Here is a 22,083-nt window from a genome sequence, read left to right as displayed (position 1 = left end):
GCCCCAAATGGCTCAGGAGATGACTCATGCTGGAGCAGATTGTTTCCTCAATTCCAGATGAAATTGCTTTGCATATTCCCTGACTCAGGCAAGAGAGTGCTTACAAGTACAAGGCTCTGCCTGGTGCCTTCAGCACAGACCCAGATAACACCTCTTGGCCATGTTGCTGCTGACAGCAGGGAGATGCCAGTGAGCTGTGCTGAAAGTCTTGGCTGCTGCTTTTTCCCCATTTGGTCTTTTTCACCGAGGCCAAAAGAAGCTTTTTCAGTGCTGGCAAGAAGATAATGGGTTTTGGTTCTCCACCTGACTGCAAAGATTTCAATAAGAAAGGCTTCCATCCCTGTCTGATGGGTGTCAGGAGGCCGTAGTCCTGTGTTTTCAGTACTTAGAGTGCTGATCCCAGTGCCCTTACCAAAGTAGTCTTGGAAACCAATTTGGAACAGTGTTATGGGGGAAAAATTGGAGTTGCCAGCTTGCATATCATCTAGCTAATAATCTGCCACACAACTCAAACAGCACTGCCTATGTCCTTCAGCCACACACCCTGGAAAAAGTATCAGGGCATTGAAATATGAGACAACCAAATTAGGAAAGGGGTAGATAGGAGATGATAAATACATGAGCTAAGAAAATCTGGCCAGTGAACATTAGAGAGGAAGCTGAACGTGGGCTTGTGCACTGAATCCTGGAGAAAACAGCAGTCATCATCATAATCATCATCAGATTTAGCTGCAAACAGTGAAGGTCACCATAAGCTGTGTTGGCAGGCTGTACCTGAAGGTGCTTTCCCAGTAGGCTTCTATGAAAGCTGTAGACTTTGCTGCATCTCAGAAGATTAATCTCCATCAAGCTATTGGTATCAGAGCAAACTTTAGATTTGCATCCCTCAAGTTTGTGTATTCACCAGGGAACAGGACCAGCACCTTCCAACTGCTGTTCACCATGCTTTGGCCTCTGTGGGTCTGTGGGACTTAACCCTTGAAAAATTCACGCTTTTGTAATCAGAACAGACTGTGTGTCAATGGACATCTGATCTAGAGCCAGTTTCCTGCACAAACACAGGGAGAAGGTCCCTCAGTAGCTGTTACAGGTCCTCCAGAGGCTGTGCCTGCCCTACTGCTACAGACTGTCTCTTTTTTCCTTCCTAGATTGAGGAGGAGATGCTGGCATTGCAGAACGAGCGCACCGAGCGGATACGAAGCCTGCTGGAGCGTCAAGCTCGCGAGATCGAAGCCTTTGACTCAGAAAGCATGAGGCTAGGTTTTAGTAATATGGTTCTTTCTAATCTCTCCCCCGAGGCGTTCAGCCACAGCTACCCGGGAGCTTCTGGCTGGTCCCACAATCCTACTGGGGGTGCAGGACCTCACTGGGGTCATCCCATGGGTGGCCCACCGCAAGCTTGGGGCCATCCAATGCAAGGTGGACCCCAGCCATGGGGTCACCCCTCGGGGCCCATGCAGGGGGTACCTCGAAGTAGTGCTATAGGGGTCCGCAACAGCCCCCAGGCTCTGAGGCGGACAGCTTCTGGGGGACGGACGGAGCAGGGCATGAGCAGGAGCACAAGTGTTACTTCACAAATATCCAATGGTTCACACATGTCTTATACATAACTTAAACAATAACTGAGGGTGGCAATTCCACTGGAGCTGTCTGCCAACAGAAACTGCCTACAGACACCAGCCCAGCAGCCTCCTCAGTGCGGTGCTGACGTGTGGAAGCTGGGTGCACATGGAATATTGTATTCATTTTGTAAAGCATTACGTTTTGTGTTTACTAACTGGGATGTCATAGTATTTGGCTGCAGGGTTTGGGGGGTGGTTTTTGGTTTTTTTGTTTTGTTGTTGGTTTTTTGTTTTGTTTTGTTTTTTTTTTTTTACTTTTTGGAGGGGTCTTGGGGAGGGCATCTGAGAAATATATGCAATTAGTCAGAAGAGTTGGCTGGTGGTCATCACACTGACAGGACAGAAGGGCCTCAGACTGCCCTCATCATGCCATCCATGGAGGAAGTCTGAGGGAGAATGGAGACCTCCTCCCATGTCCATAAATTTCGATCTGCCACCCTGCAAAAACCAGGCGAGCTGCCTTTAAACCAACATCCAGGGGAGGAACAGCTGGATCTTCTGTTCCATTTTTATTTGTCATTAAATTGGATTAATTTCTAGGGTATTGCCTCTGCCAAGAGGCATTTTCAAAGAGTTGTAGGTGAGGAAGAAGGTGAAAAGAGAGGCCAAAAGACACCAGGGCTCCACAGGGCCCTTCTACCCAAGTGCCCGCTCCGTGTCGTGTAAGAAGTGATGTTCTCTCAAAAGGCACTGGTCAGCTTCCCGAGAACTCTGTAGGTAAACCTGCCTGGAGGGAACAGGCTAGGAATGTTTGAAATTGTCTGTCTGCTTTGGCACTCCCTGACTGTGCTGCTGGTAGCTCAGACGAGGTTGGGCAGAGGAGCGTAAGTAATGCACTTGTACAGCTAATACTGTGACATCTCATTTTAGCTAAGCATCAGAATAATTCTTGGAGCCCAGCGTAGTCTTTTTTGCTCCATTCAGAAATGTTTAGACTTTCAGCCAATCAGTCTCAAATGCCAGAGGTGTTCTGAAGGATGCCATAGTCACAAAATGCCATTGATCGGGTTTTTCATTATTACACTACATCCACCAATTTATTACCTTTTTGGCTTGTTGCAATTTCCTGTTTACATGTAGCGTGTAGCCAACTGTTGAAATGTTTAGTTGCCATGGTGTACCAGGAGGAGCTGAGCCAATGACTCTTTCCCAGCTGATGACTAACCCACATCACCACTGTAGATCTTGCTGCATGTGAGGCTCCTTTTTTATTATTTTCATTGCTGCAATACTTCACAACTTTTACAGTCCCTTGAGATGCTGTGATATTTTGGCAGCGTATCACACCATGAGAGAAGGCACTACTTCCAGAGGGCTCATTGGAGCTGCTGTACTACTGAAAGGAAGCAAAGGAGGTTGTGAAACCCATACAGTGATAAAAGGTCAGGGAGTCTCATAACTGAATGACTTTGTGGCATCGTGTCATCCCTTAGTGCTGGGAACCAGAGATGCCCCCATGCTCTTGTGCCAGTGCCAGGACGGTCTGGGTCAGCCAGGACTGTGAGAAGAACAGGTAGATGAAGTTTGGTTTGAGGCAAAGATTTCTGTCTTGGGGACTGACCAGCCAGGGTTCTTTGTAAATGTTTTCCCTTGCACACTAATCATCTTGAAGAAAACACTAGCTGCTAACTCTAGGATTTGCCTTTAATATGTTTATAGGGCTCAAAAGCGAGGTTTTCCGAATGTGTTTGTCCACGTGACATATTTATATAGTAAATAGTGTCTCGCTGCTGTTCAGTACTCGACAGGGCGGCGTTCTTTCGTTAGCTAAATTAACATCCACTCCCAATCCTTAACTCTCTGCCAGTGTCCAGTGAATCCAGATGGGATTTCCAGCATCTTGACGTAGCGTATCACTCTAATTGAAGATGGAAACTCTACCAAGACATGTTTGAGCAGCCCCTTAGTAAGGAGTTTTGTAGTACGAACAGTTGACAGAAGCCTGGGATGAGGTGTGGGTCCCATGGAGGTGCCTCTGGATGCTCCTGGGAGCAAGTGGTGACTGTGAATTGTCCTGTCCTTTCCTCTGCTATGTTTTTATGTGGAATTGGATGTTTTGGGGTCACTCTTTTGCATTGCAGTGTTGTTGAAATGCAGCGAAACTCATTTAGGAAAGGTACCTGTGTTTTCCTAGGTTTGGAAGGAGAGACAAAAAGGAAATGAAAGGCCAGAATTGTATTGGGGTTCACCATGTGAGTGTGGAGGGTGTGCCCAGAGCATGGTGCTAACACAGCATTTCGAGTTCAGCTCCTCTATCCCAAACAGCAGCAGCTACAGTGGAGACAGGCTATACCTGCAAGTTCAGTGGGTTCATTCTTCTGCTTCTGTTATGGTTTGAATTTGGTCAAAGTCTCTGGCTTAAATTGAGCTACTTCAACAGAATTCTCTTCAACACATCTCTTTGTGTAATGTCAAGCATGACTGAATGCTGAATCCAAATGATGGCTATCCCATATTGGCTTTTTTGTATTCAAAAAGAATTGTGTAGTAACCATTTTTACATGTATATCATGTGCAGACCTGGACTATTCCAACAAGTTAATATTTTAATTAAAATAGTTTGCAAAAACTGATTCAGATCAACTGGTCTAAATGTGTGTGTCCCTGTGTGTACGTGGGGGAAGAAAAACTGACCCAAAACTGCCTGATCTCAAGAGGAAGCACCTCATTACACAGCTGTAGCCAGAGGAACTCAGGGTCAGGCTGTGCCTTGGAGGTATTTGAGGAGGCCCTTGGTGTTGAGAATTTTAATGTATCTCAGGTTTATTTCTGAGATACATGAACAACTGTGTGCTAGAGAGATGCAAACACTCTCTGAATCAGTTTGCAAACTCTTATTTTTAAAAGTGAACTGTTTTAAAAAGTGAGGCCAATTGCTCCATGTTGTGCTCATTGCAGTCATGCCCTAACTTTGGTTTTAAAATTACTGTAATCTGTAAATTGTGGAAACTACTCCAGTACCTCAGCAAAGATGTTTTCTTGCATCTCTTATGTTCATATTTAACACTGGGGAACTCTTCTGTGTGGACTACTTTGCAAACTATATTGCAGTATGTTCAAATCACCAGCTTGACCCCTGAAATCTCTTTTCTGTAGTCATTTTTCTCTCCCCTCTTCAAAGACCTGAAGTTCTGGTGTAGCTTAGCCCAGAGATGGAAAAAACAGAGTAGCCAGCATTTTTACTTCTTTCTGATTCAAATTTTCTTTGTTTTTATTTAAAATCAGTGAAAGGGACCACATTTTCCTTGTTTTCCATGGTCCCAGGGAGCCAGCAGCCACCTCTCCCTTCCATGTTGAACATTAACGTGCTTTCTTCCTTGGATGCAGCCCTGAAACAGAGGCCACAGCTCTGTTTCACCTGCATTCCCTCCAAGCCTATGAGCTTCAAAGAGGCTGAACAACTAAATATGTGGTGTGATACCAGACTTTCCACAGAAAAATCCCCTGCAGCCATTACTCGCCTGGCTTGGGGCCAGGCTGGCATCACTTTGTGTCCCACCCAGCCCTCCCACACCAGAAGAACGGGCACTGCACACTCGCTGTGACCTGCACGGGGGTGTAGCCAGGGTGATCCTGGGGCCATGCTGTTCTTTAAACCCCCAGGACCCCTCGCCTCCAGGCTCCCAGCCCCTCGACCCTGCTTACGTGCCATTTCTTGAGAGGCAATAAATCCTATCATACCACTGTCTACCATTACTCTGTTGAATACGCACATCTCTCTGGATATATATATGGTATCTCATTTGTATATATTTATATACTCTGTATGTATGTGTGTGTGGGTATAGGTGCACACACACCTCATGCTGTGCATTTCTGTCAGGGCACTTCAGTTCTGCTGTTCTTTAATGCTCCTGTTTGTGAGCAAAAGCAACCCCTCAGCAGGGCTCACGGGGCGAGGGGACGGATGTGGCACAGGCTGTGCCAGGGCTGAACCCTCGCTGAAGTGCAGCCCTGCTAATTGCAGCTTGCTTTTTCTGGGGCATGAGAGGGTAGGTAGCTGCTGCGGGTGTGCTGTGAAGGAGAGGAGGGAGCTCCCTGAGGGAACCAGAAAGTCAGAAGGCGGCAGAGAAGAAAACAGGATGGTTTAGCGATAGGCAAGCAGTGAAGGCAATGTAGGGATCTGCTGGGGAGGCGGCGAGTGGGCCGGTGAAGTGCTCAGCAGGCTGAGCTCAGAGTCCCCAGCTGCGTCTCGCCACGAGAGATCACAAGCCCGGCACAGTCTTGGCTCACTGCACTGGCACTGGCTTTTGGCATTCCTGAGGTGGAGCCACCGCTAGCTCTGAACACTGATTGCCTTGGCGTGTGTCTGATACCTGGAGGTTCTTAGGTTGTGTGGAGGGGCAGAAGAGAGGCTAAATTGGAAGATTTAAAGTACACGTGTGTGTATGGTCTATACATCCATATATACGCACGGAGATGCTCTTGGTCCATTCTTTATTCTGCTTAGGCCTGTGTGCTTCATCACTCAAGTCCAGCCAGCAGCAGACAGCCTTGTTCCTCTCCTGGGTGCTTGCTCTGCAGTTCTAGTGAATCTTGCCCTGGTCTTTCTCATAGTAGAGGGGCGAGTGCCATGCTGGACACCACCAGCTCCTCAAGCTGTGAAGACCCTTCTGACCTTCTCCTTTGTCCTCTACAGACCCCATCTTAGGGAGGCATTTGACAGTCCAGGGGATAAGCAGTTCTTGCATATGTCAGGTCACTCATTTCCCCCAAGGACACCTCGCCAGCTCAGCAGAATGCCAACCCTGGGCAACCCTCTGTTTGTGCTACCAGAGAATTCAGAGGCAATATTCCCCCTGTCCCTTTTGGAAGGTCTCTTGCAAGTTTTTTAGGAGAGACTCAGGTTTGTTGGGTCGTTCTTACCCTTTCCCAAGGAGTAGTGTTGTTTTTAGCTGTGCACTTCCCTGTAGGATGTTCCTACCCCAGTGCTGGCCTGCAGTGAGCCCAGAGCCACGTGCCAAGGACAGAAGAGCAGTGGATATCCAGGCAGGGATGCTGGACACTGTCCCTCTGCTGTGGTTGTTTTGAGTTTGCACTTTTACAAATCAGTTGAGCCGGAGTCTTTTGAGGAATATACGTGAAGCGCTCTGGAGGGTGGGGCTTGCTGTTTACAGCCAGAAAATAAGAAAACCTGATAGATCTAGTGGTTTTAGTGACCATCACCCCACCAGGGTTATCTGTCACCCCATGGCAGATAACCCAGGTTCCTGTTGCACAATGAGGTTCAGCCAACTGGGGCTGTGATGCTGCCTGCTGCATCCCTGCCCCCTTCTCTGGAGGAAGGAGAGCCCTTTGTCAGCTAGAGAGGGACTTAGTAAATCGGATTTGCCGGCAAACAAGCACCTTAACCACTGAGCTGTGGGTCTGGATACTTGCACTTCACCTGAAGGCTCCCTGGGGGAGAGAAGGCAGTTTGGTACATGACCATTGGCTCTGCACCTGCTGGCATCCTCAAAACATCCTTAAGCCATGTCCTAGGGAAAATAAGACCCCAATATCAGCTCCCACTCTCCTTGCTTTCTCTGAGTGCACACAGTGAGACCAGGAACCAGGAGGGCCGAGTGTTGCCCCCACGGATGTGAACAAACCCTGGGGGGAAACTTCCTCCCACCTCGCCCCTCTGGCCCCCTGCCCCGCTCCCCACCCTTGAGTACGGGTACCTCAGAACATGCACAGTTTGAATTTTCACTGACAATTAGTTTAATTATTGTCAGTGAAAAGAATTGTAATTATCTGTAAATATGTAGGTAACAAATTGACCTAGTTTCTGTATTTTTTAAGTTTTTGTACTAAAATTTATAGATACAGTATGTGCCAGCTAGCAAAAAGCTACTGTAATTGCCAGTCGTAGTTCAGCATGCACCTAATCCCCGAGACTTGTCCAGTGATGCTGTAAAAGGAATTTGTGCTTAAATATTGCGAGCTGGAGAGGCCAACAGTCACTCGCCCGGGGCTTTCAGCTTCCAGCCTCGGGCTGGGTTTTCCCTGATGGCTGTGTGGAATCTCCTTCCCCTGGGCATCGTGTGCCACACGGAGGGCAGTGCGAGGGACAGAGCGGTGGCTTCGAGCTTGCTCTGGAGCTGAACTCAACGGGAACCAAGTTCAGGTTCTTTGCTGCAGTTTAATACCGGCTTGTGACTATGTTTTTCAGTCTCTCTAGAAATGATCTGTTTTTCCCCTTCCAAGTGCTTTTGTCTTAAACCTGAGTTCATCTAAATCTACTGGAGGAAAAAAAAATACCAACAAAACAAAAAAATACTTTGATTTGAGATCGTTGCCTGCTTTTAGTGCCAGGATCACACATTTCTATGGCAACTCTGAGCTCAGCAGAGTGCAGAAATCAGTGCAGGGTTGTTGACAAGCTGAAGTCGGCGGCCACTGCCTCTGCACGGCTCCAGCAGAGCCCGGCTGTGGCTGGTGGCAGCTGCCAAGGGCGAGCTTGGGGGTACAGTGTGGTGGCTTGTGGGGGTCCTGGTGTCCCTGCCCCACTGCAGCTGGCTTGCTCTGCAAGACCTGCTGCTGAGTGAGAGGTGGGCTCCTAGGAATGGTCAGGATCTGTGCTCTGTGTCCTGTGGCAGAGGCAATAGCTGTGAGTCCAATGTCCTGTGAGTCAATAGCTGTGCTGAGCATCCCGGGAAGCTGCGAGCAGAGGAGCGCCGGTGAGGCCGTGCTCTCCGGGTCTGGTTGTCCTGGAGGTTGTAGGGAATGGGAGCTTGTAAGGATTCAAGGATCAGAGAAGGAGAGGCAGACGTGCGCGTACGGGTTTGGCTTTCGGCAAGCAAACCACCCGCTTCCTTTCTTCAGCTTTTCTTCCCTCCTAACCCCCCGCAGCTCTTCCCCCTGCTTGCTTGGAACAGGAACTTTTTTTTTTTTTTTAACCTGCCTAGAAACAGCTAAAAGATGGGGGAGCAGCCCTGATGTAAATAATTAACGTTGCAAAGTGAAGTGTGTATAACATAAAAGGCTACAGCCCTTTGGTGACTTGTAAATGCTTTGAGAAGGTTGTGGTAAGACGTGGAGGGGCCAAGCGACCTGCCCGGCCCCGCAGCCACCGCTGCCCCACCGCCACCGCGGGGCCGGGGGTCGGGATGGGATGGGGGGACACCTCGGGCCCCTCGGCTTGGGACCCCCACCCTCGGTGTAGTGGATGGGAGGGTAGCGTAACGTGTGTAATACGGATAGGAGAAGCTGTGTGAGGTGTGTATAGTGTATATTTTTTAAAAATAGCTTGCTTGTGTTGTGAAGATTTTAAAGACAAACTTGAGAATTCTAGCCTAACTATTAACACAAGTTTAACATCAGTTACCCCACTGGGTTCAGAGCCTCTTGAATGTATATTCCTTTTTGTAACCTAAATGACCTATTCTTCTACCAGTCAGCCAGACATCCTATTTATATTTTTAATTTTATATATTACTTTCCATTTGTTTTCATTATTTCCAGCATGTTTCTGGGTTTGGGTTTTTTGTTTGTTGGGGGGGGTTTGTTTCTTTTTGCACAAGAATTGTGTGAAGTCAAGGAAATGTTAACTCAAACCTGGTATTTTCCAACCTGTTCCCCCTCCCCTTCCTCTCCTCCACCCCTGTTGTGTTTTTTTTTTCTTTCTTCCGCCAACAGTTTGGGATTTTTCTGGGCTGGGATGCAGCGGGTGGGAGGAGGGGATGGCTCTTTTCCATTTGCAGCTTTTGTGCAAATGCCAGGTCTTTTTGCCAGTCAACTAAAAAAATGCTTCACTTGCTGGTTGCTTTAAAAAGGAAAAAAAAAAAAAAAAAAAAACCTAAATAAAAAACAAAAATGTAACCTTATCAGTGCGATGTAGACCCCGGCGGGAGGAGGGGAAGTGCACACCTGTAGCCACACACCTCTGGCTTTGGCTCCAAAACAAAAGCAAACCTTTCCTGGTGGGGAGGTGACCACAGGGCAGCTGCTGCCCGACCCCCTGGAGGGTTTGCCGGGCACAAAGCTCCGTGTGCAGCCGGGCTCGGAGCTGTGCCGGGAGCGCCGTGCCTTGGGCTTGCTCTTCCCCCTCGGCGACCGCCTGCTCGTGTGCACGAACCCAAGAGCTGCCTGCTGATGACAGCAAAGCTGTTGCTGCTTTTCCTCTCCTCCTCCTCGTTCTCCTCTCCCCCTCCCCAAGGAGGTCCAGCTCCCCAAGAGCTCGCCCAGTGCCCGGCCCCAGCGCCACGGCCGTTTGCTCTGGGGCATCATCCAGGTATGGCCAAGCCCGGCCGGCGCCGTGCTGTGCCACAGAGCATTAGATAGAAAAAAACACACACATATCTGCTGTTTTACTATGAACACTGGTCTGAGGTTTCCAGGCTCAGCACCACGGTGATGAGCCACGAAGGATTTAACCAGGGGAATTAAACTCCTTCTTGCTTCCGTGTCTGGTAGCACCAGCTGGTATGAGTGAATCTACAGGTGTGCGTTTTCCTTCTTGTAGAAAATGCCACGAGCACTAACTGGTAAGGCTTAATGTACAGTATATTGTCAGTATTCTGGTATTCTTCTGGTTCAACATACATTATAGCTCATATATAACCTGTATTAATTGTATAGATTGTGCATTTAAAGCTGTTACCAAGTTGTCAGAAAATAAGAGAAGAGAAAAAAAAATAAGGTCATATGTAATATTTTGTTTGTAAGTATCCTTTGTATCATAGCAAAGGAAATGTTAAAAAAAAAATCAACTGTAATAAAGTAATTTTAGTACATGGAGTGTCTGCCTGCCTTTGTGAGACCCTGCCCCAGGGGGGGCTACCGAGTGTAAGACCTCTGCCAGGTGAACACGGGGGGCTCCACCGGGGGACCCCCCCACCTGCGGGGCCGCGGCAGCCCCTTCCTCCTCTCCTCCGTCCGCAGGAACTCGGCCATGGCCCTGAAATATTCCAGCACGGCCTCGTGGGCCCAGCAGCGCCCCGGCTCCCTCCGGGGGAAGCCGCAGTGCCCCCCGAGCGGGCTCAGCAGCAGGAAGAAGAAGGGGCTGCTGCGGAAGAGCTCCCGGGGCAGGCTCCGGGCCGGGGGGCCGCGCACGGGGTCGTCGGCGCTGCAGAGGCACAGCACCGGCACCGCCGCCTCGTCCGCATCGCGCAGGGGCTCGTTGCGCTCCCAGTAGCTCTCCCAGCTGGTGGGGCGGCTCCGAGTCCGGCAGAAGAGCGTTTCCTCCAGTTCCCGCAACGAGCGGCTGCCCAGGAGCCTGTCCATGTCCACCACCTCGGCCAGGGCCCCCGTGTACCTGCGGGGATGGGGCGGCCGCCGTGGGCTTGGGGGTGCAGGGATGCTGCCATGGGCTGAGGGCAGTGGGGACACTGCTGGGGACTTGAGGGATGTTTCCTGGGATGGGGGCCACGGGGAATGTTGTCAGGGGCTGGGGCATGCTGCCGTGGGGGTAGAGGGTCAGAGGGATGCTACTTGGAGCTGGGGGCTACAGGGATGCTGCCATGGGGGTGCCACCGGCTTGTGTGCTCGACGGTCCTGGCCCTGCATGCAGGGGAATAGGGGTGACCTCGACTGGCCCAACCCCAGAGTGTCTTAGGAGCCCCATCCCAGCCCCTTGCCAGGGATCCTGGAGGGTCCCCACAGCTCAGCCTGGGCACCATGACAACGGGAGACAGCCGGCACTCCCGTTTCGTTACCGTGACAGCAGCTTTTGCAGTGAGAATCGAGAAACAGGCAGGGGGGAGACTCTCTCTGCTGCCCACCCCCACTACCCCTTCCCTGCAGTAAGCACTGTACCTTGCTGCACCCATCTGGGATTTGCTGCAGCTTTACCTGTTTGTCCCTATGTTTTGGGGTTTAGCCACATTTTTTTGCCCCCCATCTGCCCACCTGCAGGGTTCCTTTGCCCCCACAAGCTCTCAGCACCACCCGGGGAAGTGCCCACTTGTTCAAGGCCTTGGCTCAGGGCAGTTTATCTCCTGTCTCAGCCAGTGCTTGGCCCACTCGAGCCTGGCTGTGTTGGGCAATAGGGAACCCAAACCCCTTGGGAAGGGACGGCAGCAGTCACAGCCCCTTACCCAGCCGTGGACTGGCATCATAGTCTCCCCCCAGGGCCAACGGGAGGGTCAGGGGCTGGGGACAAGGCACAGTGCAGGGACAGGGGCCAGCCCCACGCACCCCTCAGGGTCCAAAACCACACAGGAGCTTTACCAACTCCTCTCGGGGGTGACAGATCTCCCAGCCCAGGAACCCCAAGATGCTGCCGCAGCCCCAGCCAGGCTGGGGACACATGCGGTGGCCCAGTTGGCCCCATGGCAGCCGGCTCCAGGCTGGTGTTCATTAACCAGCATGTTTTGCTGCCCTCAGCACCTCTGCCCCTGCACTGGGGCTCCCGGTATCTGCAGCAGCACCCACCCCATGCACACCCCCAGGGATGACCGAGGTGTTCCGGGGGTACCCTCGTCCACCTCCCCAAGCCCAAGGGAGCTCACTGACCTGCTCAATCCCTGCTTGAGGTGGAGGAGCAGCGGCCACTCGTAAAGCCAGGGCATCCCAGCCTCAAACCAGTCCCGGCCACGGAAGATGGGAGAGAGGCAGGCGGCGGCGAGCAGGCGGCTGGAGGAGCCGCTCTCGCCCAGGTAGGCGAGCAGCAGCCCCGAGCCCGAGCCCTCGCTGACGGCCAGCAGAGAGGCAGAGGGGTGCCGGCACCGCAGGTAGGTCACAGCCTCCCGCAGGTCCCCGGGATCCCCGAAGGGCTGGAGCCGGGGGGTGGTGAGGGGGCAGCCGTTGTGGCCCCGGCGGTTGAAGATGACGGGGATGAAGCCCCGCTCCAGCGCCCGCAGGCCCAGCTGCAGCAGCCCCCCCGTCACCTTCCCGGCTGCGTTGGGGATGAGCAGCAGCACCGGGCTGGAAACGCCCCCCCCACCACCCGCAGCCCCCCACGGCCCCACCAGCCAGTCCAGGGCCACCAGCCCAGCGTCAGGCAGCTGCAGGAGCTCACGGGCCACCACCGGCTCCGGCTCAGGTGGCTGCAGGAGCTGCCACAGCATCTGGAGCTGGGGCCAGCGTGGCCATGACCAGCGTCCCCCCCGCAGCGCCGCTGACCGCCCCAAGCTCCTCACCAGGTGCTGGGCCAGAGCCGAGGGCTTGCACAGCAGCCGGCAATGCCCTGAGCCCTCCTCGGCCATGAAGGGGATCCCCTCTTCCTCCTCCTCCTCCTCCTCCTCCTCTCCCACGTCTCCAGGCACCTCCAGCCTCCCTGGCCAAAGGCACCAAGCCAGGAGGCCCAGCCCCATGAGCAGCGCGGCTGCGGCCATCAAACCCTCTGGGGACAGCATGGAGGTGGCTGGAGCCCCAGCCGGCAGCCCCGATGGTCGGCGGGTTCGCAAAGCGATGGCGGGGCCGTGCTGGGAAAGCCCAGCCCCGGGGCTGGGCAAACAGCAGGGCTGTGCCGGGGATGGCGTGAGCAGCCAGCAGGGCCAAGGGGACTGGGTGAAACGGGAGGGACACGTGGCCAAGCCCTGCCTGGAGCCGGAGGGGTTGAACCACGGACCCTCCATGGGCGCAGGAGCCGGGGGCCGGGCGCCCGTGCAATGCTCACACCTTTATTGATACAAATGTACAAGGACACATCTTACAGTGGGGAGTGCAGCCCCGGCACGGGGCAGGACACCCGGGGAGGGGTTCAGGACGCCCGAGGAGGGGAGGGGGGAACCCGCGGGCGCCCCAGTCCAGTGTAATGCCATGGGTGGCCTCGGGGGTACCGGCCACCCAGAGAGGGGCTTTGTGGGGGGTGGGGGTACAAGGCCACCGCCGCCACGGACAGCTACAGAGCCTATGTACAGGATAAGTTAGGCGCGTGCCGCGGGGTCGCAGGGGGCTGTACAGGGGGATGCAGGCACCTACCCCGCAGGCTGAGCACCAGCTCCATGATGGTGCGAGGGGCACGAGGAACCCCGCACCCCGGCTCCCCAAAAAGGCCACTTGCAGCCACGCTCGCCCCAGGTGCCGGCTGCGGCCGGAGGGAAGGGAGACACGGAGAGTGTGGGGGGGTCTGGGGACACGGGGTGGGGGGGACGCGGGCTGGCGCTCACTGCTTCTTCTCACGAGTGGTGATGGTGACCAGCTGCTTGGCGGCCTTGGCGATGTCGTAGGCACACTGAATGACCTGCTGGGTCAGGAGCTGGTAGTCCACGGTGGCGCCGGGCTCGGGGGGCACGGTCTTGCGGCACTCGCTCTGCAGCCGGTAGGCGCTGGTGTTGAGCAGCCGCAGGGAGCTCCGCACCGTCTCCAGTGCTGGTTTCTGTGGCAGAGCACAGGACCAGTGTCAGAACCTATGCTCAGGGGGCTGACAATGCCTGGTGGGGACCACAACCGTGCCAGGGACACACTGCTCCGCCTACCTTAGGGAAGAGTGATGCCATCTCTGTCACAGCCGAGTGGATCTTCTCTGAGCAGGGCACGAAGCTGGGGGCAAGGAGAAGGGGTGAGCAACGTGGAGGACAGTGGCTCCCGACCATGGAGGGTGACAAGGCATGGCCCCACCCCTGGTCTGGGTCCAGAAGGACCCTGAGGCTGTGCCCCAGTCCTACCTGTCATGCTTGGACTCTTGTGCTGCCCGCAGCAGCTCCTGGATGTTCTTGGTGACCTGCTCAGTTTTGAGGATGACATCCTCCGTGCTGGGCAGGCCAGGGTCCAGCTCCCCGTCCAGCGGGTCCAGCTCGTGGGGGAAATCCTCATCCTTGCTCAGGTCCACAAATCGCTTCCCGTCCATGCTGCAGGACCAACCAACCGTCCTGGGTCAGTATCAGCCCCCTGTCCCTGCGTCCCCACGTACACTGGTGCAGTCCCCAGCCCCACCACTCACCTGACCAGAACCTCACCGGCCTGTGTGTTGTCATAGTCGCTGTCAGTGCCGCTGCCGTGCCGGTCCAGCTTGCCCTGGAGGGGAGAGGAGCAGTGTCAAGCCCTGCCCAGCCTCGTCCCCACAAAGGGTCGGGAGTCTCCCCACCCCAAGAGTTGCTCCCCCTCCCTGATACATCACCATGTGTCGGGCACCATCAGGCGGGCAGGAGAGCAGCGGGGAGGATGGAGGGAAGGGCACCGAGGAGGCAGATGGACCTTTCCGGATCTGGAGGAGGAAAAAAGGGGAAGCCCATGCTGAACGGGGTGCAAAAGAGTGTGGAGCCAACCCCGGTGACGTGCAGGGGAGGACGAGCACAGGGGACACCGCCACCCTGCATGCAGGAACATCACGGAGCTGCCATCTCTTGGGGAGGTCCCCGGCCTGACCCAGGGGGGTGCAGGGCGGTGGGGGACAGGACATCCCAAAGGCCACATCCTGGGCAGGCGACAGCCACCATGTCCCATGCAGGAGCCGCCCCCGCTGCGGCCCCCTTACCCGGTACACGCTGGCCGGGATGTGCATGGAGTACAGAGCCTCGTCCTCCACCTCCTGGCGACACACGAAAGGTTACGGCCCCGCGGGGACAGGACCCAGCACCCTGTGGCACTGCGGGGACCGCTGCACCCCAAAACCCTCCCACCCAGCCCAGCACACTCACGCCAGGGCTGAAGGGCTGGAGCCGTGTCACCAGCTCCTCCACCGGCTGCCCGAAGGGTTTCAGCGCCGAGCCCGGCTCGTACATGGAGAAGGCCTGGCGGTCCCGGCGGTGTGGGGGGGCCGTGCCCGGGGGGTGCACATGCTCTGGCCGCTCGCTGGGGGCGGGGGTTGGATGCGCAGGACCAGTCTGCTGCCGGATCTGCGTGTTCTCTGCCTGCAGCTTGTGGATCTGCAGCCAGGAGAAGGGAGAAGGAAGAAGGAAGGCATCAGTGAGGAGTGGGGGTACGCTGAGGAGGGGAATCCTGCTGGTCCCACACGCACCTCACGCTGCAGCCGGTGCAGCTCATCGCTCAGGCTGCTGTTCACCTTCATCAGCTGCTGCACCTTGGCCTCAGAGGCAGCCAGAGCCTTCTTCACCTCCAGGTACTCCTGCAGCGTGATGGGGCCATCTGACAGGTCAGAGGAGTCCATGCTCTGCAGGGAGAGGAGCTCAGCACTAGGACCCAAGAACCAGGGGTCTGGGTGGGGGTCCAGGCCGGGGCCCGGGCTCACCCTGGCGCGGTTGTTGCGGGAGGCGTTGCGCAGCAGCTCCTGGTCCGTGTCTTCGTCAGAGGCGACGCTGTCGTAGTCGTGCTGGTCGTCCAGGTCACTCTGGCTCCGCAGTGAGTAGTCGAGGGCGTCTAGGGGAGGGCAGGGCGGGTGCTGAGCACAGGGCAGCGGGGAGCGCTCAGCCCCACCTCGCTGCCCTCTGTGCCTCACCTGTGGGGCTGAGCAGACTCTTCCCTTGCTGCCGGCGCTTGGCTTCCCCAAGGATGTCGATCAGCAAGGTGGCAAACTCCCTGGCGTTGAACCTGGCCAGTTTTTGCCGGCCCTGGGGGCAGGAAGGGGAAAAAGGGGGATGAGCAGGGGTCTGGGTGCACAGCGGGGTCGTGCGGCCCAGAGGGGGCCTCACCTGGTTGCGCGTGGCTGAGTACTCGGGGTTGACAGGGAGGAAAGGGACGGCGCTGCGCTCTGTCACCAGCGTGCTGTGGTTCTGCGTCGTCAGCCAGACTGCAAGAAGGCGCCTGGTGTCAGACCCCGGGGGACACAGGGGCCGGACCCCCCCGGACAAGCAGGCTGCAGGGCCCGGAGCCGGCAGGACGCAGGCGCGGGCGCAGGGCCAGCCTGCTGGGGTTGGGAGTGGAGCCTGGCCAGGCTGACGGGAATCGCCTCCCCCAGCAAACCAGCAGGGCTGGGGACCCCTCATAACCCCCTAACAGGACTCCCCCACGCTCTTCACCCTTTCGGGCACCAGCTCGGCACCTCCCAGCTGGTGGGAAGATGGTTTGACACGTCTGTCGGCACTCGCCCCGCCACGGAAACGGGACAGCCCCCACCCTGCCACCCCCTAGATCGGGGGCACCACTGCAGGCTGAGCCCCCATCCCTGGGGGATCCCGGCACCCACCTCCAGCAGCACCCCAGCCCTGGCACCCAGCGGCGGCCCCTCGCGCTGAGCAAACCTTCCCGGCCGGAGGAATGAAGAAGGGAGGGGCCTGCGGTCCCGGCGGACGCATCCAGATCGGGGGGAGCGCAGGGCTCAGCCGCGGCCCCGCCGGCTGCTCCTCCCCGCGCCGTGACGCCCGCCCCGGCCCTGGGGGGCTGCACCCCGCACCCCCCGCTCACCCGCGTCGTTCTCCCGGCGGTCCACCTCGTCGTACACGTCCATGGCCAGCTCCTCGAAGAGGCGGTTGCTGAGCTGCAGTAGTACAGGGACAGTGTCAGGCAGGATGAGAGAACCGGGCGGGACCCCCCCAGCCCTGCCCTGGCCCCCACTCACCGCCTGCAGCTTCTTCTTGGCTGCCTTGGCCAGTTCAGAGAGGTCCAGGCTGGGGGGTAGGGGGAGAGGGGAAACAAAAAGTGGGGGTTATTCCTGGCCTGTTCCCACCAAAAAGTTCCCAGCTGCACCCCACCAAGACAGGGACCCCCCCCTCAGGCACTGGGGGCTTCACCAAGCAGGGCTGGCGAGCAGGCACAGGGGGATGAGGTGGCAGGCGGCGAGCGGGACCCCCCACCCCGAGTGTCCCCCAGGTGCCGGGCTGGGCCGAGTGGCCAGGGCTGCAGGGGGGGCCCATGCCAGCAGCATGGGGGGCCCCCAGAGCCGAGAGCCGAGCAGACAATACCTCTGTGCCATGCACTTTGGGCGCACCCTGCGCTCCGGAGAAGGCAGCGGAGGGAAGAACAGGATAAAGGCGGACGTTAAACGCGCGGGCACGCTGACCCCCCGCCCCCCAGGGATGCTCCAGTGACCGGGGTCCCCCCCTCAGCCCAGCGGGGACGCTGGGGGGGACATGGAACAGGGCAGCGGGGCCACGGGTGCCAGGGACTCACCTGTCAGCCATCTGGGGGATGATGTAGTGCCCATTCTTGTGGTCTGCACAAAGACAGGGGTGGTGAGCAGGGCCACGTGGTCCCTCCACGGTAACCCCCTCACCACAGGACCACCTCACTCACCCGGCTTCCTGCCGCAGAGGTAGAAGGCCAGCCGGTCGGTCAGCTCATACTGGCACTCCACCAGCCGCTCCGCCAGCTCGTGCTGGGCTGCCTGCCTGTGGGAGGGCCGGCAGGGGTGATGCCCACCCTAGGTGGGGGTGCAGGCAGGGGTGACCCCCTTCCCTGCCCTCACCTGGCATAGTCAATGGGGGTCCGGCCGTTCACATCGGGCGCCCCAGGGTCAGCACCGTAGACCACCAGCAGCTCTGCCTGCAGGATCTGCCCGGCCTTGGCGGCCACATGCAGTGGTGTGGTGCCCTTCTCCTGCGGGCATGGGCAGCCTCAGCCCTGCAGCCTGCATGTGGCATGGGGCTCCAGGACCCCCCTGGGCCCCACACCACCTCTGGGGTCCCCGAGCCCCACCAGAGCTCACCGGGTGGAAGAAGTTGGCCTGGGCACCCAGCGAGAGCAGGCGCAGGCAGGTCTCCAGGTTGCCCGTCCGCACGCTTGAGTGCAATTGCTGCAAGAGGAGAGAGCTGGTAATGGGGGGGAATCTGTCCCCACTGCCAGAGGGGGGTCCCTGAGCCTCCATCCCACCTTGCTGAGGTCCTTGGCAGTGACGCCGTCATCATCGCGGCAGGGCAGCTTGTGGACGAAGGCCAGCATCTGGTACTTGGCACGGATGAACTCGGACTTGGTTGGGCTGGGGGTTGGCAGTGGGTTTTGGGGTGAGGAGGGGGCTCCCAGCCAGTGCTGACCCCCTCCCCACAGCACAGGGGGCACTTACTGTACTTTGTCCTGGGGGTTTGCCTTCCGGCGCCCGCTCTGCACCTGCGCTGGATCCAGCAGCGAGTGCTCCCAGATGGAGTTGGCCCCATTGCTCGCCAAGGTGTGCACCATCTGCAGGGGACAGGCAGGGCCCAGTGGGTATGAAGGGTCTCAGTGCCCATCTCCCCACATCCCAGCGTCCCCAGCACCCACCTGGAGCAGGGTGGCGGGCCAGGGGCTGTGGCGCAGGTGCTTGACGATGGAGATGTGGCGGCCCAGGCTGCGGTGCACGCTGCAGCACTCGTCACAGATGAGCACCCCGCGGTTGATGGACGCCCAGCCAGGGTCTGTGGGTGCCATGGGGGTGTCAGCAGGTGTCCCCTCCCCATGCGATCCCCTCCTCATGCCTCCATCCAGCAGGGGGGATGCGTTGCCACAGCAACCATTTCCCAGGAGATGGAGAGGGGCTCAGCCCATCACCAGGGGAAACCCACGGGTTTCCCATAGCAACCGCCAGACAAAAGGGGGGCATGGTTTGCCCCCCCCAACCATCAGGAGGACAGCTGGTGGCAGGAATGATGCCAGCAGACTCTGATCAGGGGCACTCTGGCTCACTGCGAGGTCACTCACCCCCAGAGCTGCTGGATGGGTGTTTGGGGGGTTCCTGGATGGGGACAGCGTGCCCTGCTATGGGTGGGCACCCCCAGTCCATGGACTCCTATGTAGGGTGGCCATCAGCTCTGTAGCCTCAGCACCCCAGTACAGCCAGCCCACAGGACACCTCAGCTCCGGGGCAGGTGCCATGGCCCCCCACGCTGCTGTGCCCCTCCAGCCCCGCCGCTGGCCCCGGCCTGCCCTGCCGGACTGGAGCCCTTTGTGTCCCCGCCGGGAACAAAGGGCCGTTTGAGCAGCCGCGCTGGCCCCGCGCTGGCACCAGCCCCGGCACCCGCGGGGGCACCGCTCCCGGCCAGGCAGCAGCTCCCCACGCCTGCACCCCAAAAACGGGTCCTGGGCACGAGGGGGTCTGGCCCCGTGGTGTGGGCGTTGAGCTGTTCACAACAGCATGAGGACAGGATTTGAGGACCCCCGCTGGGTCGCAGTCCCCCCCTCCCGGGAAACGCAGCCAGGCACGGGGTGACGATGCTGAATCGTTCCCAGGTGTCCCCTCTGCCGGGCACGACGGGGGAGTCCCGGCTCCACCCCCTCCCCTCGTTTCTGTATGTCCTACACAAACACCACACTGTCCCACGGAGGGGGCAGCCCCAAGGCCGGGGATACAGAGCCTGTGGGGGTGGTCCCACTGGCCTGCTCGATGGCCCTGAGTAGGGACAGTGCCCCCACGACCTCACAGAGGGAGGAAGGCAGGCAGACAGCCAAGCCTCCCCCACTTCCTTCCTCCCTGAAGGGTCTCGGACCCCTCCCCACGCACCCCCCCCTCCCCAGAGGACCCCGTTTTGGGGGGCACGGCATCCTGCCATTCTGCAGTGCCCCGGGGCCGGGGTGGGGTGGCCGAGGGGAGTGGTGGCCCCCCCAGCCTGGCAGCCCCGCGCACGCAGATGGCAGCGCCTTGGCAGCCGGTGCGGCGGCATCTGTGCCTTCGCACCCGCTGCCCACGGCCACCGCCGGGAACAGGACGCTCCGTGCGGGGGGAGCCGGCCCGCGGCCCCCCAACCGGGTGGATCCAGGGTATCCCCGGGGCAACAGCCCCTCCCGCCCTCGGACAGCTGGGATGTGGTGGGATGCGGGTGGGCACTGCAGCAGCTCGGGTAGTGCTTGCACAGGGGCACCCCAAACCCTGGGAGGATCCTGGAGTCCGAGGGAGCTCCCAGCACCTCAATCCCTGCATCGGGATGTGGGCTGACACCGGGACTCCCAGCACTCGGCCCCGCACTGGTGATGGCAGGGCTGGGGCCAGCTGGCATCCCTGCATGGATCCAAGGGAGGCCGGGCAGAGGGATCAGGGCACCCCACGGGCACCCCCCATGCAGGGCCAGGCAGCGCATCCCCAGCAGCGACAGCGGGTGCTCCCAGCGCGCTAGGAAACGGCCTCTGGACTTTATAACTCATTTCCTCCCATGGCTGCCAGGCGATAAGAGATTGGAAGAAACTGTTTTCCATTTCCCCCGGCCGCAGCAGGGAGCCCCGGCACCGCCCCGGGAACCCCTGGCCCCCCGCTTGCCCGCGGGCACGGGGGATGCCTGGAGGCAGGGCAGCCTTTCGCCCACGCGTGCCGACAGCTCTCCTGGCAGGATCCGGCCATTGGCACGTGGCCGGAATAATTTCGGCACAGCCTTGGCCCGCGGGCAGCTTTCCGGGGCCGGCTCGGAGACCCGTTCATTCATTGCCGTGGGGCCACCTGCACTGGCTACGGGCAGGTTTGGGGTCCGGCCCTACCGTGGGCAGGGTTTGGGGGGTGCCAAACCCACCGTGACGCCCACGGGAGCGTGCCCAGCGTGGGGGCTGCGGGCACCGGCACCGCCGGGGATGGGAATGGTCTTGCCCAGGCTCGGCTCTGGCTTGCAGCGCCCGGCTCACCCGACCGGCACCGCCAAGCACGGATCCGGCTGGGGTGGGTGCTGGCTCTGGGGTGCAGGAGGGTGTCCCCCATCATTTACAGGGTCACCAGCGCTGCTGGCACCGACCGGCGCGTCCCCAGGCTGTGGCAGCAGCCCCCGCGCTGGGGTGAGAAAGCTGCGGGTGGTGCAGGGGGGCGGTGGGGGCATGCGGGGTGCGCCGGAGCGGCACGAAGGAGGGCATGCAGGGGTATCGGGGTCATGTCTGGAGTGTATTAGGGTATTCCAGGAGGCTAAAGGGGGGTGCGCCACGGGGGGGGTCATGAGTTTCATCAAGGCGTTTCACTGGGGGCACATCAGAGGGTTCCTGGGGGCAGACGGGGGACTCAGTGGGGCTCCTGGGGTGTGCAGAGTAGGGTGCAGAAAAGAATAACCAGGGCGATCCTGGGGTCACTCGGGGGGTGCAAAGGGGTCTCGATGTGGGGTGTAGGAGGAGAAGAAAAAGGGGTCATGGGGAGAAGTCCGGGGGCAAACACCTCGGCGTACAGAGGGGGCTGACGGGGGTGCGGGGGACACGCCGGGGGTGCCATGGGGCGCAGAGGGAGCTCTCGGTGGCCCGGGGGGCGCGCAGGGCAGGCTCCGGGGGCCAGCAGGAGGCGCGGGGGGGCTGGCGGGGCCGTGCCGGTGCCGATGCGGGGGGGCCCTTACCTGGGGCGCTGCAGTCGGCGCACACCTCTGCCCGCGGCGCCTTCCGGGACATCCTCAGCGGCGAGGCGGGCCCGGGCCCGGGCCTCTGCGCCAGCGTGGGGCGGCGGCGGCGCCCCCGGGCCCGCCGGGGGAGCGGCGGCGGGGAAGGGGAGGGGGGCCCGGGCGGCGGGGCGGGGGCGGCGGGGCCCGGGGCGGCGGGGCCGGGGGCTGCCGGCTGCTCCCAGCGCCCGGCGGCTCCGCAGGAAGCGGCGCAGGCCCGGCCCCGGCGGAGGAGGGGCAGCACCGCCCCCGCCCCGCCACCGGCAGCGCTGCCGCGGCCGCCCCGCACCGGCACCGGCGCCGCCCCGCACTCGCAGCCGCACCCGAACCCGCAGCCGCGCCGGCACCGCCCCGCATCGGGACACGCACCGGCACCGCCCCCGCCCCGCACACGAACCCTGACCCGCACACGAATTCGCACAGGCACCGGCACCGCTCCTCCACAGCCGCACCGGCAC

General features: G+C 58.9%; 3 protein-coding genes across 10 annotated transcripts in view; 1 reads left to right on the top strand and 2 right to left on the bottom strand.

Annotated features, from left to right (window-relative positions):
* TAOK1 (TAO kinase 1) overlaps positions 1 to 10,337 on the top strand; it is a 69,512-nt gene extending 59,175 nt beyond the window's left edge. For all 3 annotated transcript variants that reach the window (XM_088177172.1, XM_088177174.1, XM_088177173.1), the window contains exon 20: positions 1,149 to 10,337. In XM_088177172.1, coding sequence (XP_088033298.1) covers positions 1,149 to 1,610 — 462 coding nt within the window. In that variant the 3' untranslated portion in view covers positions 1,611 to 10,337. The remainder of the gene's footprint in view (positions 1 to 1,148) is intronic.
* Positions 9,299 to 13,123, bottom strand: ABHD15 (abhydrolase domain containing 15). The gene is made up of 2 exons (XM_088177178.1): positions 12,060 to 13,123; positions 9,299 to 10,860 (listed from the first exon to the last, which is right to left on the bottom strand). Exons 1-2 carry the CDS (start codon positions 13,121 to 13,123, stop codon positions 10,383 to 10,385), a joined length of 1,542 nt encoding a protein of 513 aa, XP_088033304.1. The 3' UTR covers positions 9,299 to 10,382.
* An 18-nt stretch (positions 13,124 to 13,141) lies between these two features.
* On the bottom strand, positions 13,142 to 21,704 carry GIT1 (GIT ArfGAP 1). 6 transcript variants are annotated; one of them, XM_014876460.2, is made up of 22 exons: positions 21,587 to 21,704; positions 18,579 to 18,712; positions 18,385 to 18,497; positions 18,195 to 18,300; positions 18,031 to 18,117; positions 17,791 to 17,921; positions 17,619 to 17,713; positions 17,496 to 17,538; positions 17,288 to 17,314; positions 16,945 to 16,993; positions 16,791 to 16,863; positions 16,079 to 16,176; positions 15,886 to 15,997; positions 15,679 to 15,806; positions 15,448 to 15,600; positions 15,128 to 15,355; positions 14,965 to 15,018; positions 14,608 to 14,694; positions 14,431 to 14,504; positions 14,156 to 14,338; positions 13,967 to 14,030; positions 13,142 to 13,866 (listed from the first exon to the last, which is right to left on the bottom strand). In XM_014876460.2, the coding sequence occupies exons 1-22, from the start codon at positions 21,636 to 21,638 to the stop codon at positions 13,654 to 13,656; spliced, it is 2,304 nt and encodes a 767-aa protein (XP_014731946.1). In that variant the 5' UTR covers positions 21,639 to 21,704; the 3' UTR covers positions 13,142 to 13,653. The 6 variants fall into 6 exon arrangements, with proteins under 6 accessions (XP_014731946.1, XP_014731947.1, XP_088033301.1 ...); XM_014876461.2 differs by lacking the exon at positions 17,288 to 17,314; XM_088177175.1 differs by lacking the exon at positions 21,587 to 21,704 and having other exon boundaries at positions 18,579 to 19,120.
* Between the last annotated feature and the right edge of the window lie 379 nt (positions 21,705 to 22,083).

The sequence above is a fragment of the Sturnus vulgaris genome, chromosome 21 (assembly GCF_052056855.1).
Source record: "Sturnus vulgaris isolate bStuVul1 chromosome 21, bStuVul1.hap1, whole genome shotgun sequence".
Taxonomy (NCBI): Eukaryota; Metazoa; Chordata; class Aves; order Passeriformes; family Sturnidae; genus Sturnus; species Sturnus vulgaris.
Note: the sequence above shows the minus strand (reverse complement) of the source record. Positions and strands in the feature narration are given on the sequence as shown.